The 16,100-nt window shown below is 42.5% G+C and overlaps 1 protein-coding gene across 1 annotated transcript in view; it reads left to right on the top strand.

Moving 5' to 3' along the window:
* Positions 1-16,100, top strand: part of SLC23A2 (solute carrier family 23 (ascorbic acid transporter), member 2) — a 59,978-nt gene that overhangs the window by 28,905 nt on the left and 14,973 nt on the right. The window contains exons 4-8 of the mRNA XM_014945475.1: positions 3,569-3,685; positions 4,868-5,025; positions 9,491-9,579; positions 11,063-11,133; positions 12,303-12,484. Coding sequence (XP_014800961.1) covers positions 3,569-3,685; positions 4,868-5,025; positions 9,491-9,579; positions 11,063-11,133; positions 12,303-12,484 — 617 coding nt within the window. The remainder of the gene's footprint in view (positions 1-3,568; positions 3,686-4,867; positions 5,026-9,490; positions 9,580-11,062; positions 11,134-12,302; positions 12,485-16,100) is intronic.

Below are 16,100 nucleotides of genomic sequence, written 5' to 3'. Positions count from 1 at the left end.
GGAAAGGGCCAGTGACTACCCAGTGACTTACTGGCAGGGGAGACAGACCTCGCCCTGCTCCTTAAATTCCTCTTGGTTCAGTCTTGGCCTCCTGTGTGTCGGTTCCCTTTAGCCATTATCTGCTAAAGCTTTCAAGGTGAGTTTCCTCTTCCAAAGCAGACAAAGGCTGGCTTTTGGAAGAGGTGAGAAGTATCATGGATTCATATTTTGGTTTTTAACTGCTGGAGAGGGTACAGCAAAGGGCCACAAAGATGCTGAGGGGCCTGGAGCATCTCTCTTAGGAGGAGAGGCTGAGGGACTTGGGTCTTTTTAGTCTTGAAAAGAGAAGACTTAGGGAGGATCTAATCAATGTGTACTAATACGTAAAGGGTGGGTGTCAGGAGGATGGGGCCGGTCTTTTTTCAGTGGTGCCCAGTGACAGGACAAGAGGAAATGGGCACAAACTTGAGTATAAGAAGTTCCACCTAAACATGAGGAGGAACTTCTTTGCTGTGAGAGTGGTAGAGCCCTGGAAGAGACTGCCCAGAGAGGTGGTGGAGTCTCCTTCTCTAGAGACATTCAAACCACCCCTGGACACGTTCCTGTGGGACCTGCTCTGGGTGGCCCTGCTCTGGCAGGGGGTTGGACTGGGTGATCTCCAGAGGTCCCTTCCAACACCATATGATTCTATGATTTTGTTTTATCCAACCACTTTGCTGTGTAGGACAGACATTGTTATGACAATTATGCCTTAAAGTTTGAAATTCTTCTGAAAAGGAGAGCTGAACTTGGTTAGAAGTTAACGATCTGTGCCCAGATCTGGGCTTTCTACAGGCTATGGACGAGTTGACTTGTTCCTAGGCCTGGTGCCTGCCCATCTTTTTGTCCTTTGCAGACAAGTGTAGGTATAAATGTAATAAAAGGCTCTGAAAGAACTAATAAACTTGCTGCATGTGCCGTGGTCTTCCTGGTGGAAACAGGTCATCGTTTCTGATTTTTGCTGCCCAAAGAAGATGAGGAATAGATATAGGGTAATGTAATAAATGGGCAGGTGGAAAACTTAAGGAATGTACTTGATGCAGCCTCATTGGGGCTATGAAGAAAAATTAGTGTTTGGCACTAAGTAGAACATTTAGGTAGCTACTGGATATTGTTCTGGCAAAGTCAGAAAAGCTAGAAAAGAGGCCAAAAGATGGGTTTTCAAAAGGAAGGGGCCAAAACGTAGCCACCAATCTGCACAAATCCTATACTGGATTTTTAGAGAACCTGGTATCCTGCATGGGAACATCATGAGCTTTGAAAATCCCATTTCTGTCCCCCTTTGGGAGGAGTGATACGGGTTGCTCAGTGCAGGGTGGTGGGTGCTTTATCTCTTCACACCACAGTCAGGTGAGGAACTATCCCCAGTTTGTTCCCCTAAATCTGTGCTGCTCTTGGGGTGACTCAACAAGCTACCGTTGACATGGTTCATGAAGCAAAGAGTTAACTTCTCCTGATGCTTCTCTGTTCCTACCTCACGGATAGATGTTGTAACCACTCTTACTCTTCCTTCATGACCTCTGCCTCTCTAAGTGTGTGATGACCTCTTCGGCAAAATGTTGAACAAACAGGCAGTATCACTGGTGAGCAAAGTTCTCAGGTGGAGCCTACGTTGCAGTGAAATCGAGGGGAGGTGAGGTGAGGCAATCATACACACAGTTTTTAACGAATTACGTATGTGTGTGTGTATAGTCTCTGGGGAAAGGTTAACAAAACTGCTTTATAAGAACAGGAAATACCACAGGAGCTTCTCCGGGTGAATCTTTATTTTCCTGAGCAAGTTCTTAGAAGAAGCCTTTAGTTATGATTGGTGTCCTGATGATTGTCCATAACTACGTTGGTTGTTGAGTCCTCCTCCTTCTGCCTGTCTTTGGCTCAGCAGCTTTGAGCCCTGCCTTGGATCTACACATCATTGACATGAGGGATGTACGTGGTTTTTGTAAGTTCCAGTTAGAGACAGGACATATACACGTTTACTGCTGCTCAGTGCTCTCCCTCCAGCACAAGGTGAAGCTCTAAAACTCAAGTTCCTAATTTTTTTGTTGTTTTTGAGAGAATCAGGTCAGGAGAGCAGTCTTTTGTTTTTCAGTCATTAAAAAAATTACATTAGCACTGCAAATTGGCAAGATGAGTTGTGCAGTGAAGAATTTCCCTTATTCCTCTAGTTAGGACCTATATCTTATTTAAACTAATCCTGGTGAACAGATTGCTCAGTGCTTAACATAATTTAAAAGAGTCTTCTGAAATTAGCTTTTCTATATTTTGTTTTTCCATTGTAACACCCACGACCTTCCCATAGCAGTGTGGTTATCTACGCTCCCTGAATTTGGATTAACCCAGTGGCATTTGTTTTCCCAACAGAAATCAGAGGTAAGAGGGGGAAGTACCACAGGACAGTCTGGCTTCCCTGACCTTGTAGACGATAAACCAAACGGAGATTATCTAAGCAGAATCTGTGGATGTGTTGGGATTTTTTTTTGAAGAAGTAAAGACCATTCGAGGCAAAGTCACGAGTCTGGCAAAGTTCCCGGTCTTTGTATAAGGCTACTTCACATGAGTTTGTTATGTTCTAGTGTGGATTAGGTCAGAACAGTAGTTATATAAGGTATTTTTTGGATAATTGAGCTGAAATGATAAAATCTGATACTTCCTCCTGCTTTTGTTGTTGGCATTCGGGCTTTGGAGCGTTGTGTTTTTGTTCTCAGGAATTTCAAAACCAGAGTTTGAATGAAATGATCCCACTTAGTTGTAAAGGAGAAATGATTGAGCTGAATCTTGTTTTACTGGAAAATCTGCAGGGATTTTGATGTGTGTGTGTGTGTGTGTGGTCAGTTGGCTCTTAGGGCACATGGTTGGCCAGAATGTGGTCTTGCTAAAATTCGGGCAGGTTTGGAGGAAATCCGGTTGAGTAATAGAAATTGGCCAGGGATGTATTCAGTTATAATGTTTGGTGGTGTTCTTGACTGCTTGCATGTGGGGTGGAAGGAAAAATAATAAAGCTTGTGGCTAAAAAAAGTTAACCAGGATTGAAATTGAGTAAGAATTAAGTGGGGAAGCAATTAGCATAATTAGGAACTCTCTTGTGTGTGATTTTGGTCTCTTAGGCAAGGACAGCCATTCTGCTGGGAAAATACCCATTCTTGACTCTTCTGCGTAGTTCCGATTCTTCCTTTCTTATTTTTTTTTTAATAAACAGTTCTGTTGTGATGATCCCATTTTGGGGCACCTTTTGGCTGCTGGATCAGTTATATCATAACCAAACAATTGTTGTGTTAGTATAAATGAGCAGGGAGTGGTTTATAGAAGTGAATGTGTTTGGTCCAAGTTCAGTGGCTACAGCCTGAGACGAGCTCGTTGTTGGAGGTAAAAAGCTTGAAAAATGTAACGTACCAGCATCACTTGGGAGTATTATCCCAGCCTTGGAGTATCTGGGGATGGCCTGATGGCTGGAATTCAGTTTGTTCATGTGTAACAGTAACCTCCTGTTGTCCTTTGTGTCCTCCTCCACTTTTTCCCCCTCCCCACCTCTCTGCCCTCCCCGTCCCCACAGAGCTCTCTGGCAGAGACCCTGGACAGCAGCGGCAGTTTGGATGCACAGAGAACTGACATGATTTACACTATCGAAGACGTTCCTCCTTGGTATCTCTGCATATTTTTGGGGTTACAGGTATGTTTTCAAAACAGGGATAATATTTTTCTCTGTGGCTCGTTGCACTTGTGTATGTGATAATTTTATTCTTCCCACGCTGTCACATATTTGAAGAAAGTGTTAAGATAGTTTCGTCTTAAGTTGATCACAAAGATCACTGTGTTGATAATGATCTATATTATTGTTTGCTGGCTTAGACATTTGTGAGAATGCCTTCAATATTTGCTCTCCTAAGCAGCTGTTAATAAATAAGTGAGCAAAAGCTAAGTGGTAAGCTTCAGAAAGTGACATTTGGCACCTCTGGAATTCAAGATAGGGAGGGTGGTTTAGTCCTGAAATCCAAAATCTTGAATATTAAAGCTGCTGCTGTAGCCATTTCAATTCTGCAAGCTTGATAGCATCATCCTGGACCTGTGGGAAGGCCAGGAAGGGGCAGGAAAATTCTGCTCTCCTTGGAGCAAGAGTGTGTGGTTGCTGCCCTGGGTAGGACTGTAGTGATGAGCTGGACCCTGCTGCCAGGGTGTGAAGCAGAACAGCTCCTTTCATCTCCTTTCTTTCTCGAATGGTAATAATATCTGTCCCACAGGAATGCTGAGAATTTGTTAATATCTGTAAAGTATGTTGAGATCTCCAAACAAATACATTCCAGAGCATCCTTTTTATTTCTGCCTTTCCTCAAGGACAGGCAGTTCTGTAAGGATGATATTTTTACTTGCATTGTTGAATATGGTGACTCGTGTTTGTTTGCTTAATGTGTTTGAATTGAAAAAGAATTAATGAGTACCTAGTTTCTGGTACTCGTGAGCTTGTTTGGAGCCTAGTTTGTGTGTGCTCTAAGTTCATTTGGGAGCTAATGGTTTTTCACATGGTTGAAAGTGAATGGAGTTATTTATCTGCTTTTCTGAGTTGGAAGCTGTTTCCAGCACAGTTACCTAGATACCTCCTCACGGAGAACAGCAGCCATGAGGCTGTGTAAATAACCTAGTTTATCCCCCAGAAATAGCCATCGTTAGCAACAGGCTAGTGGTAGCTCAACAGGGAAGGAAAACACTCAAAGAAATGCTTAGAACCAGGAAGTGAGAGCTTTGGTGGATCATTCAAAGGCAAAAAAAATAGCCAATGAAAAAGAAAAGATTGACATAGCTTTATTTACTTACTAATATTGGTTGCAGTATTAACAAACCATTTTTCTCTTCACAGCATTACTTAACGTGTTTCAGTGGAACTATAGCAGTGCCCTTTTTGCTCGCTGATGCCATGTGTGTTGGATTTGACCAGTGGGCTACCAGCCAGTTGATTGGGACCATTTTCTTCTGCGTGGGCATCACTACGTTGTTACAAACAACTTTTGGGTGCAGGTGAGATTTGGGACTGACTTCTAGCTGTTGAGATGACGATAAGCCTAGATGTTTGTTGGGATGTCCAGGATGCAGTCCAAGGTAGTCTGTTTTCAAAGGATAAACATGAAACACAGGATAGTAGGTCACATACGGGGCAGTTTGGGAAAGCTTTTGGAACGCTGCTCCCCAAAAAAGGTGGATCTGAAATCAGAGAAGACATTCCAAGGGTAAGAAAATACAGCAGGGGCAGGGTGAGGGAAGAGAGAGAGGAAATCCATGAGGATAGAGAAGGTGGAAGTGTGTCTGGGGGAAAGGAAAAATTCACATACCTTGCTCAAGAGGAATTACTTTTCATTTTTTTATTAGTTTATTGAATGATACTATTATTCTTGCCAAGATTTAGGTGGTTGTGATTAGTTCTACAGGAGACTTTCTGGGCACAAGCACACAGTGCTTGTCAAATTAAAAAGGTAGGAAAAACCCATGAGGGTAATTTTTTATTCTCTGAAATGTCTCTGTTGTCTTTCAGTACAAACAAATCATTTGGTTTTATTTGTTAGATGTTCTCAGCTGTAGAGAAGGATCCTTCCTTGAGCTGGGGAGAAGCACACATGTTAGTGTAGCCTTTTGTCTGCTCTCCTTAGGAGGAGGGAAGAGACCAATTCAGGTGTTGGCAAACACTTGTAAAAACCTTGTGGTGCTAAGGACAGGATGTTGTAAGTTTTAACAACGTGAAGATAAATCTTTTTTTTTTTTTTTTAAAATGTGTGTTCCACAGTAAACACTGCAGAGACATGTTTGACATATTTACTTAAACTTCTGTTGACTCTGCCTGTGAGAACCAGGAATAGCTAAAACCTGCAGTTATTTCTGCATCCTCTTGAATAAACCAAGGGTGATAAGTAAAACCAGAAGAAAAGTGCATATTTTAAGAATATGCCCTCATATGGTTACTTGGATGATTAATGGGTCATTTAGTTCAATTTAAGAACAATATGAGCTGAAATCTTGCATTCCAACAGAAAGTGGACAAACACCCCCCTACATTTTTAAAGATTTATCTAAGAAATAGAATCTTTGGATGGAAAAATTATCCCAATAGGGTGCAGAAGGCAAGCCCAGAGTAGATCACTTGCAGTTGTAGGTCAGCTTTTCATCTAAAAATTTCCCAAATATTTTAGGTTTTCCAATGTAATCTTTAGTTGCTATTAAAATAGCTTTCCTGTCTTTCTTTCCTTTGAAAAAGCCTTCCCTTTATTTTTTTTTTCATTAAGCCTTATTAAACTTATAAAATCACTCCGCTGTTTTGTATGAAAAGTTCATTCTTATGACAAAACAGCGTAATGAAAATTGTTGAGAGAGAAAATTTTCTGTCCCCAATGTATTTTCTTTTAGTCAAGACTACCTGCAGTTAATAATCATATTTTCTGCCTCATTGGCTCTCTGTGCTCACAGGGAGCTTGCCTGAGCTGAAATCATCAATTTTCACATACCACGGTGAAAGGAGGCAGAGGAGCAGAGTTGTGCTCTCTTTTAATGGGAGTGATGTATTTTTTCCCCATCTTCTATTTGTGTGCTTTATGTAGGGAGTCCAGGGATTGTTGACCTAGGCAGGAACTGGAAGATAATGTCTTTTATTGTTCAACTTCCAGTCTCTCCTCCCTGGATTTACTGCAGTTTTTAAAAATCTTCCAATTTTATAAAAGTGCAGAGTTGTGGATGGAAAGGAACTCAAAGGGGAGCTTGGTTTTCCTGTGCTTCTACCAGCTTTCTTCTGCTGCTTCAAACTTAGAAAACCCTTTGGTTTCATGTGTCCTGAGTCTTGTATCTCTTCACAGAGCTAACATTTCTCATGTTTTGGCTTTTTCCCTAAATAATTTGGGGATTTCTCTCTTTATTCCTTACTGTAGAGTGATCTGGGGCTCTGACAGGAACCAGTGTGGTCCCATCGTGTGAAATGCTCAGTTCCTTCTCTATAATCCCACCTCTGCCCTCTGTGATGGCTTTTTTTTTTCCCTCCTTTTCAGTGGTTTCCACTTGCCACAGGTTTTTATACTGAAGAGGCAATTTTTGGGGGGTCTTAAAATAAGCAAACCTGTATTTAGGGAGAAAATTCCCGCGGTTGAATGTTTTATAACTATTTAACATGTGATTCTGGTTTTATATAAGGGTGGGAGTGGGATATAGCAGCGATGCTCTCTAAATGAGGCTTTAAAGTATTTATTGGCAAGTCTGTCAACTGCAAAGTATTTCAGCAAATAAAGCCACCACGGTTTCGAAAGGTCAAATTCCATGGTTTAAAGGTCCTTAAAGATGGATTTAGCTCAATTATGAGGCGGAGTTGTGGTCAATTTGGTACCCATGCTAATTTTAAGAATTCAAGGTATTTATTAGATTATGTAATAAGCCAAAAGATTTGGCAAGGATTCAGAGTAATTAGTGTGACTGAGACAATCAAATACCACTTTAATATACCTAAACATTTTAGGTTTGTTGCTGTGCCCATCGCTACATTGGCTGAGCATTCTTACATCTGGGTGAAACGTTAAGATAATGAAGACATTTCCAGATGACTTTAACTGCATAAAAAGCTCTGTCTACACAAGGGCTGGTGCCAAAATTGAGCAACTTCCCAATTTAGACCTGAAATTAAAATGATAGCCCTGTCATAAGCTGGTGGTACTTTTTCCAGCTGGTACTGGATTCCTGGCTTAGCAACAGGAAAGGTGTTTCGTAAGTTGTTCCAAACTGCAGCCTTCTCTTCAGAAAAGATACTGCTCACAGTTGGCTGATTTTGAGTAATAAGTTTCTTTTTTTTAAAAAAAAAAAAAAGACTTTTTTTCTGGTTAGAAAAAAAAGGCAATATTTTGAGCCTGCTAGCCCTTTTGGTAGATATTCCAGGTTAAGTGTCTCATTTAAAGGTTAAGTGGATGGCTAAGTGAGCAGTGCTAAGACTGCATTATTGGATACGTGTGCAGGGTGTTTGATGAGATACAAACCTCACAATCTGGACCCAAATCTCAGTACAACTGACTTCACCAGTGGAGAATGTTTTTGCAATGTATATTTACAAAAACACTGGCGGGGGGGACAGACAGAGTGTAGGTGGGATAGGGGAGTAACAGCTTGTTACAGGTATTGCACGTTTTGCCCTGGGCACCAGCTTGTTCACTTTGCTTAATGAACCTTGAAAAATAAGGTGAATCATTCACTCGTACCCACCGACCGTTTCTTCACCAAAGATAAAGCGTTGATTTTTTTGCTTGAAGAAACTTAGAAGGGAAGTGCCTGGCAGTCGGCTGTGCTCAGATGGCTTGGGCACTGTGTGAAGTTTGACTTTCTAGTGCAGCTTCCAGTGTTTGCAGTAGGTGGGTCAGGATTTTGGAGATTGCTTATGGCCCCAAATCCTTTCCAGTGGGAGTTCAGCTGTTCTGACTTCCAGCCTGTCAACTTTACAACCCCTTTACTAACATGCTTCTGGCTTTATCTTTTTTTGTGTTAAGCACGTATAGGATTTTTTTTTTCCACTTCTTTGTGCCTTTTCTGATCTTTATCTGAATCTGCTGCAGTTAGTTCTTTTTCTTTTCCTGGTGCTTGCACTGGCATTGAGGCACTTCATTGTGGCTGTAAAACAGCCATAAACACGGTGCGGTAACTAGAGCCTCATGAGCAATTAAAGTGTTCCACATGTTACAGTTTGAGATCTGCTATTAAAGAGACTCGGACTACAATCCACTAATGATGGTATTTATAGATGAGTTCAAAGTGCATCTTCTCCGTGGTTAAGTAACATCTGGATATTTGTGGCATTATACAAGCTGCAGTTGATTCAATAAATACGTAGTTGGTGGTGGTAGATGCTCTTTAGATTTTAAACCTTTTGGGAAGTGTAAACACCAAGGCTAAGAATGTCAACTTGAAATTCTTGCAGTGTTTGTATTTATTGTTGGTAGCCACCTGGAACATCTAATCAGCTCTTATCAACCTAATAGTTATTTACACGTACACTCGAAGATGAATGTATGAGTGACTGTGCCGCGAGTCATGCGGAGGGGAGGTACTGAGTATGCAGACTGCATACAGCTCTCAAAGAGCTTTTTTTAATGTGGTGGGACAGTAAAAGCTGCGTGTTCAGCAGCCTGGCTGCTCCTTGCATCAGGACGTGCATCTGTATCCTTGTGCTGCTGAGTCAAACCCTTAAACCAGTGTCTGGTACCTGCCTGCTGGTATCCGGTAATTAGCTGTTACAGGCCTTGTATTAATAACTTCATGCGTGTACTGTCGTCTGTTAGATCTTTGATTTGTGAAGTCTTAGTATTTCTATGGCTGTTCTTTTTAATAAGAAATTCTCCCGTTTCACATTATTAAAAACCCCAATAAAGGATGGTTTCGAGGACGAGTAACGACCTAACTGGGATTGATATCCTGGCACAGGACCGTCATGCCGAGACGTGTCAGCATCTCTTCTTTCCCTTTCCACCAGGTTACCCTTGTTTCAAGCGAGTGCTTTTGCCTTCTTAGCACCTGCTAGAGCAATACTCTCCCTGGAGAAGTGGAAATGTAATAATACAGGTAATTGTCGTTTACGCTTGTTCAGGTTTAAGTGACAAATGACCCTGATCACATTTAGTGCAACTGCCGAACCTTTTGATATGAAAATGGGAAATAATGAGCTGGAAATATGAAAAATTCTCTCATTTTAAGATGTTAAAACTTTGTGCCTTGGAAGAAGATTGCTAAAATTACCCTTGTGGAATTCTGTTTCTGTTTTTTTGATTTTATTTTTTTTTAATATAAAAAATGTTGACAAAAGAAATCTAGCAGTAGCATTAAAAAACTCTTTTGTTAACAACATAGAGAAAGGCAGAAGGATGCTGCAAATGTTCCTTTTCAGTATTTGGAAATAGTGAGTCCAATCGAATCATTTTAAGCTGAGTAGTAGGAAGTTTGAGCAATCTTCAGCATCACCTCAGGACCGATATTTTTACCTGTTTAACTCATACCTGACAGAGCAAGCTTTGACAATGTTTGCATCTTAATTTTAACTTTTTCTTTGCTAACCTCGTCATCCTGAAAGGTTTTGAATTGACTCAGAGTGAAAATGTGCAGTAAAGCTGGTTGGGCAGGGGGCTTCTGTTTTAACTTAGGTGAGAAAACTGGAGTGGAAGCAGCTCTGGCAGTTTGCTTTTGAGCGGGGGGTGGTTGCTCAGCAGTAAGGCTGTGGGCAGGGCAAGGCAGCAGCAGAGAGGAGCAGGCCACTTGCTTCTGAAGTTCTTCCCAGGGGTCCTTTTGATTATCTCATAATTTATATTTATGTTATTTATATGTTTATACACTTGCAACCATCTACTTATTTTTCCTGATGTTTTTTTTCTGTAGAAAACTTAGCTTTAAGCATTCACATTTTCTCACTAAGGGAGTCAGATGTAGCTCTTGGGAAACAGCACATGGGCTTCAGTGCCCAAGAGGAAAAGGCAGACTCCAGTGTGATTGTGTTGGATATTTCCATGTGCCAAAACGTGCCGGTATCTAATACACACCTGGGTGAACAAAAAACACTGTCTGATACCCTTTGGTGACCAAGCAATTTTTTCCACTACTTCAGCTTTTCAAAAAGAGCTTTTGCTGCATCTTGCTCTTGAACCTTTTAACCTTCAAAAGGTGTCAGATGGGGCTGTTACCACGGGTCAGTTCATCGTTCAGTGAAGTGACCTAAATTGGTGACAACAGACGCCGGAGTACTTGATTCCTAGTGTGCAGTTGAGTAATTCTCCATTCATCCATTTATTGGAGTGGGAAAAGAATCCCTATTTGACCTTTCTTTCTGAAAGTTATGATTTTTTTCCACTTTGATACATTGGTTAAAATTAGTGGTTAGCTCTTGGGGAATGTGAGCCTGTTATTACTTGATTTGTAGCGTTGCAGAACTTTTATTCTGTGTAAATCAAGGGTCGTTTGTCAGACGCAGCTTCAGGAGAGATTTATTGTGTATGACATGATGGGAGAGCGGCAGAGAAATAAATACATGTGTGTTTTCTTTTCTTCTTTTTGTAAGATATAACAGTTACAAACGGAACAACAGAACTGCTTCACACCGAGCACATCTGGTATCCCAGAATACGAGAGGTAATGCAGGAGTAGCCTTTAGCTGTTGATCTGTCCCATTCCAGTTAAGTTTCTCACCTGACCATCTGTGTGTTCTTGTCCTTAAGTTTGGTGATTCCTTCTTCCACTGCGATTTTTTTTTTTTTTTCATTTGAATATATCTCTTTCCTCATTTCATGGAAGCCTTCATCCTTTCAGCTTGTTCATTGCTGGACAGCAAAATGCAAGGAGTTAGTTGCCACATGCCAAAAGCTGCGCAGTAAAAGGCACAAGCGAGAGGGAATCCTCTTCTTGTGACACGTTGCCATTTGTACTCCCTGGCAGCAGTTCAGCTGCTCCCAGAGCACTCGCCTGCTGTCCCTCTGGTCAGTAGGCTGCCCCTGGAAGGTAACGTGCAGTTAGCAAACCTTGGTCATCCCCAGGCATCTTAAGTTGGAGACTATTCTGATGAGACGTTGATTCTCCCCCAAGAGACTTGCTGAAATAGCTGCAACTCCTTCTCCACTCGCAGCACTGCAGTCTGAACTGCCTCATGCTCTGCAGCGCCCAGGATGAGGGTTGTGCCCAGGCATCACACCAGAGGGGTAGATAGCGTAGTCCAAATTAAAGCGTGTGTCATGGAATTTATCTCCCATCCCGTTGCTTTGGGCTGCAAACTTTTTCTTAATTAAAAACAACCCCTCTCTCTTCCCCATGTTCAAACCATAGCTACATCCTGCCAAGAGCCCTGCAGCCAAGAGGGCTGACAGTCTCCTGAGACCACAACGCTGCTCTATACCAGCTTCTAAGGAGCACTTGTGAACAATGCAGCACACACTCTGCCCCTAGGAGCTAGGAGCATCACCTCCGTGGCGCCACCAACCCTTGCCGGTTCGATCTGAGAGCTTAAAGGTTAGCCTGGAACCCAGGTCTCCTGTCTGACAGTGTGATGTGCTATCCACACAACTACCAGACTGGCCCACTGGTCTGTTGTGGAATAGTTTTGTGGAGAAAACCATAAGTGTTATGCTTAAGCAATAAGTCACTTAAACATAATGAGCTGTTTTATGACGAAAAAATTTGCTGAGTTCTTCTGTGTCACTGAATTCTTTTTAACTGCAGTTTATAATCCAGAGCAGAAAAAGAAACGTTTCGGGTTTGCTTGTAAGATCTGACTGAACCCCTTCTCTTTGCCGTTCTTGTCTGTTCAGATCCAAGGTGCTATTATCATGTCCTCCCTGATCGAAGTGGTGATCGGTTTGCTCGGCCTCCCCGGCGCGCTGCTGCGATACATCGGGCCTCTGACCATCACACCAACCGTGGCTCTCATCGGCCTCTCGGGTTTCCAAGCTGCTGGAGAAAGAGCAGGCAAACACTGGGGTATCGCCATGTTGTAAGTACCCCTGGGTGGTCTTGGCTTGGGCCAGGGGCCCCAGTTGGTAAGTCGTCCCTCAGGAGTTCATAGAATCATAGAATTGCCCAGGCTGGAAGGGACCTCCAAAGCCCATCTAGTCCCACCCCCCGCAGTCAGCAGGGACACCCCCAACTAGACCAGGTTGCCCAGGGCCTCGTCGAGCCTCTCCTTGAATATCTCCAGGGAAGGGGCCTCAACCACCTCCCTGGGCAACCTGTTCCAGTGCTCCACCACCCTCACAGTGAAGAACCCTCTCCTCATCTCCAGTCTAAAGCTGTTCCCCTCCAGCTTGAAGCCATTGCCCCTCGTCCTGTCCCTGCAGGCCTTTCTAAACAGGCTCTCCCCAGCCTTCCTGTAGCTCCCTTCAGGTACTGGAAGGCTGCTATTAGGTCTCCCCAGAGCCTCCTCTTCTCCAGGCTGAAGTGTCAGTTTCAGCTTCTCCAGTTCCAGAGTGTCAGGGAAAAGCCAGTCTGCTCCCAGCAGGGAGAGGTGCCCTGTGCTGGGAATGGGAGTGGGTCAGGGATCCACGATGTGGGAATGTGACAATAAGAACAGCAACAACTCGAAGAATCACAGAATCTTAGTGGTTGGAAGGGACCTCCAAGATCATCGAGTCCAACCACATAAAAAAAAAACCAAAAAACCAAAACCCCACCCAAAAACACCACCCACCAACTAAACCCCACACCCACAACACCCCACCACAAACCAATAATCTCGGGCACTAGAGCAGGCCCTGAAGTGCCATGTCTACACGTTTCTTAAATCCCTCCAGGGATGGTGACTCCACCACCTCCCTGGGCAGGCTGTTCCAGGGCCTGACCACTCTCTCAGTAAAGTCATTCTTCCCAATATCTAATCTGAATCTCCCCTGCCCCAACTTCAGACCATTTCCTCTGCTCCTGTCGTTATTCCCTTGGGAGAAGAGACCGACCCCCACCTCTTTGCACCCTCCTTTCAGGGAGCTGTAGAGGGCAATGAGGTCTCCCCTCAGCCTCCTCTTCTCCAAACTAAACATGCCCAGAAGAGGAGGAAGGAAAGGACAAGAGCTGAAAGCGAGATGCGGAGAACAGGGAGTTTTATAATACAATAGTTGGTCTGGGAGCCATTGGCTACGTCGAATTCAGTGCTGTTGAAAACATGATGTAGCAAAACACCAGAGAGATTAGCGAACAATTTGTATTTCTCTTTTTATCATGCTTTTGTGTACGTTTCTTACTCTGCAAGAGCATATTGCAGGACGATGTTGCAAATAGCATTGGTAGTAGTGGTTGGTTTGTCGTTATTACTGGTTTGCTTCCCTGTAGCCAAGAGAAGTTTGTCTGACAAACAGAGGAGGTGTATTTCCCCAAATACCATCAGTCCATGAGGCATAAGAAGACAGATCTCTGTTGAGTAAATAAAAAGGCTTTTAGAGTGAATTTCTGGGCATGGTGTGTGTTCTTCTGTAGGTGTAGATGCCAGGGAAACCGAAGAATTAAGGTTAGTGGTGTAAAAGGGAGTAACTGAGAAAAATGAGATGAAGAGAAGACAAAAGCTTCCTGTTGTGAAATGCTGTGGATGAGCAGCCAAATACGGATGGAAACCACGTTTTAGGGAGAAGGAAGTTGGCTGAAGGTGTTGCTATATTCAACATACAACAACCAACTTTGTGCTGGCTCTGGAAGTGGAAGGAATGCTTGATGAGATCAGATTCTGATCTGACTAATCTGTTTGCACAGTACTTTGAACATGTAAGATATTCTGTAAGTGCAGCTTATGATTAAAAGGGCTGCTTGGTTCTCTTTTATCTTGGATGTTAGCATCATGAATATTTTTGTAAGTCTATTATGTTAAACATCTGACCCAAAGGAACATTTTATTTTCCTTTAAAACAAATTCTGTGCAAGTTGGGACTAATGTTAAATCAATCAAGCAGACCTTGGGTGAATTGGACATGGAAACATGTAATTAAAGTTGACATTTTGCAGATGGAAAAAAAAAATCTATTTAGGAACAGGATTTAAATATTACCCAGTCAATAAGTATTTCTGGCTTCTGCCACGCAAAAATGTGCACTAGATTGGTGAAAATAACTCTGTAGCCATCTAGAGCCACTCAAAAATGACTTGATCTCTACAAGATGTGGCACTTCAAATTGTCTTGACTGTTGTGATGAGATAAAAATATACTGTATTGCTGTCTAACCTGGCAGAATAATTCCCCTGTAAGAGCTGTTACCCTCTGGTAGCTCCAGATGCTGTTAGACAAGATTGTCACTTGCCCAAACACTTCTTTGACCTTGCTTGTTCTGTGGGTGCTGGGCTGAAAGAATTTGATCCATAAAACACATCACATTGTGATTTGTAAAAAGGGAAATCCTTCAGTCTTTACCTGTATGTTTGGTGAGCAAAACTGTTCCTTTGGGCATTTAAGGATTCGGTAATATCTTACAGAATGGCAACAAGCCCCCCCTGCCATGTAGCCAGTATAGTATTATTTACAATATTATATTATTATGACATTATTTACAACTCTGTGCTAAATAAATCAAAATACAAGGCCAGCTGTCCTTGGGGCTGGCAGGACAGGGTGGCTGCTGGTGGGGCCCATCTCGCTGTAATGGACTTTGGGAGAGATGCCAAAATGTTTCCTGAAGGCAAGGAAAAGGTGCCTTTATCATGCGACTCGGCAGAGAGTAAAGGCTCTAAATGACACCCTTCTTGCGTGGAGCTCTTTGTGCTGGAGGCTGAGGGAGAATAAAGCTCTGTTTTGTTTCTTACAGACTGAAACTGATCTTGGGCAGAAAAGGGAGGGAAGCTTCAAATCTGCCCTTTTTTTTTTTAAGTCAGCTGATAAAAACATAATCTCAAATTTCAGAAAAGCTTTCCTCCTTCAGACAGTTTGGCTCTTTGTGTAACCTTTTTATAACAAAACTGGTTTTGGCTATTTCAGAATTGAGCAACCTGCCCTGGCTTTTTATTTCTCACTGAAAGCAGATACTTATTTTAACTGTAGAGCTGAATTAATTTTTACCATATAGGGGAGCTTTGACAAGGGAGGAAAATGCATAATACTTGAGACATCTGAAAACTGATAAACTGGGTTATTGGTGAACTGCAGTTGATTGGAATGTTGGGGTTTGGGCTCTATTCTGCTTGATTTAGAGCTGTTTAGTGAAAGATGCATATACACAAAAAAAATGGGATTCTTAAGGATTGAAGAAAAAGAATTTCCATTGACAGAAATTTTCCCAAGTGTTTTGGAGTTTGATGCAAATTTTGAAATGTAAAAATTATGTGCTGGCCTTCAGTTTTCCCGTCTCTTGGGATTTCCCAGCAGCAGCCTTTGAGCTTCATACACAGCACAGAGCTGAACACATGGAGTTGGAGTTGCCATACAATCATAGAACTGTCTGGGTTGGAAGGGACCTTTCAGATCATTGAGTCCAACCATCAACCAGACTCTGATAAAAACCATCCCTAACCCATGTCTCTAAGCACTATGTCAACCCGGCTTTTAAATCCCTCCAGGGATGGTGCCTCAACCACTGCCCTGGGCAGCCCATTCAAAGGCTTAACAACCCTTTCAGGGTAAAAATTGTTCCTGCTATCTA

The sequence above is a fragment of the Calidris pugnax genome, unplaced genomic scaffold, assembly GCF_001431845.1.
Source record: "Calidris pugnax isolate Ruff unplaced genomic scaffold, ASM143184v1 scaffold120, whole genome shotgun sequence".
Lineage (NCBI taxonomy): Eukaryota > Metazoa > Chordata > Aves > Charadriiformes > Scolopacidae > Calidris > Calidris pugnax.
This window is presented reverse-complemented; position numbering and strand designations above follow the sequence as displayed.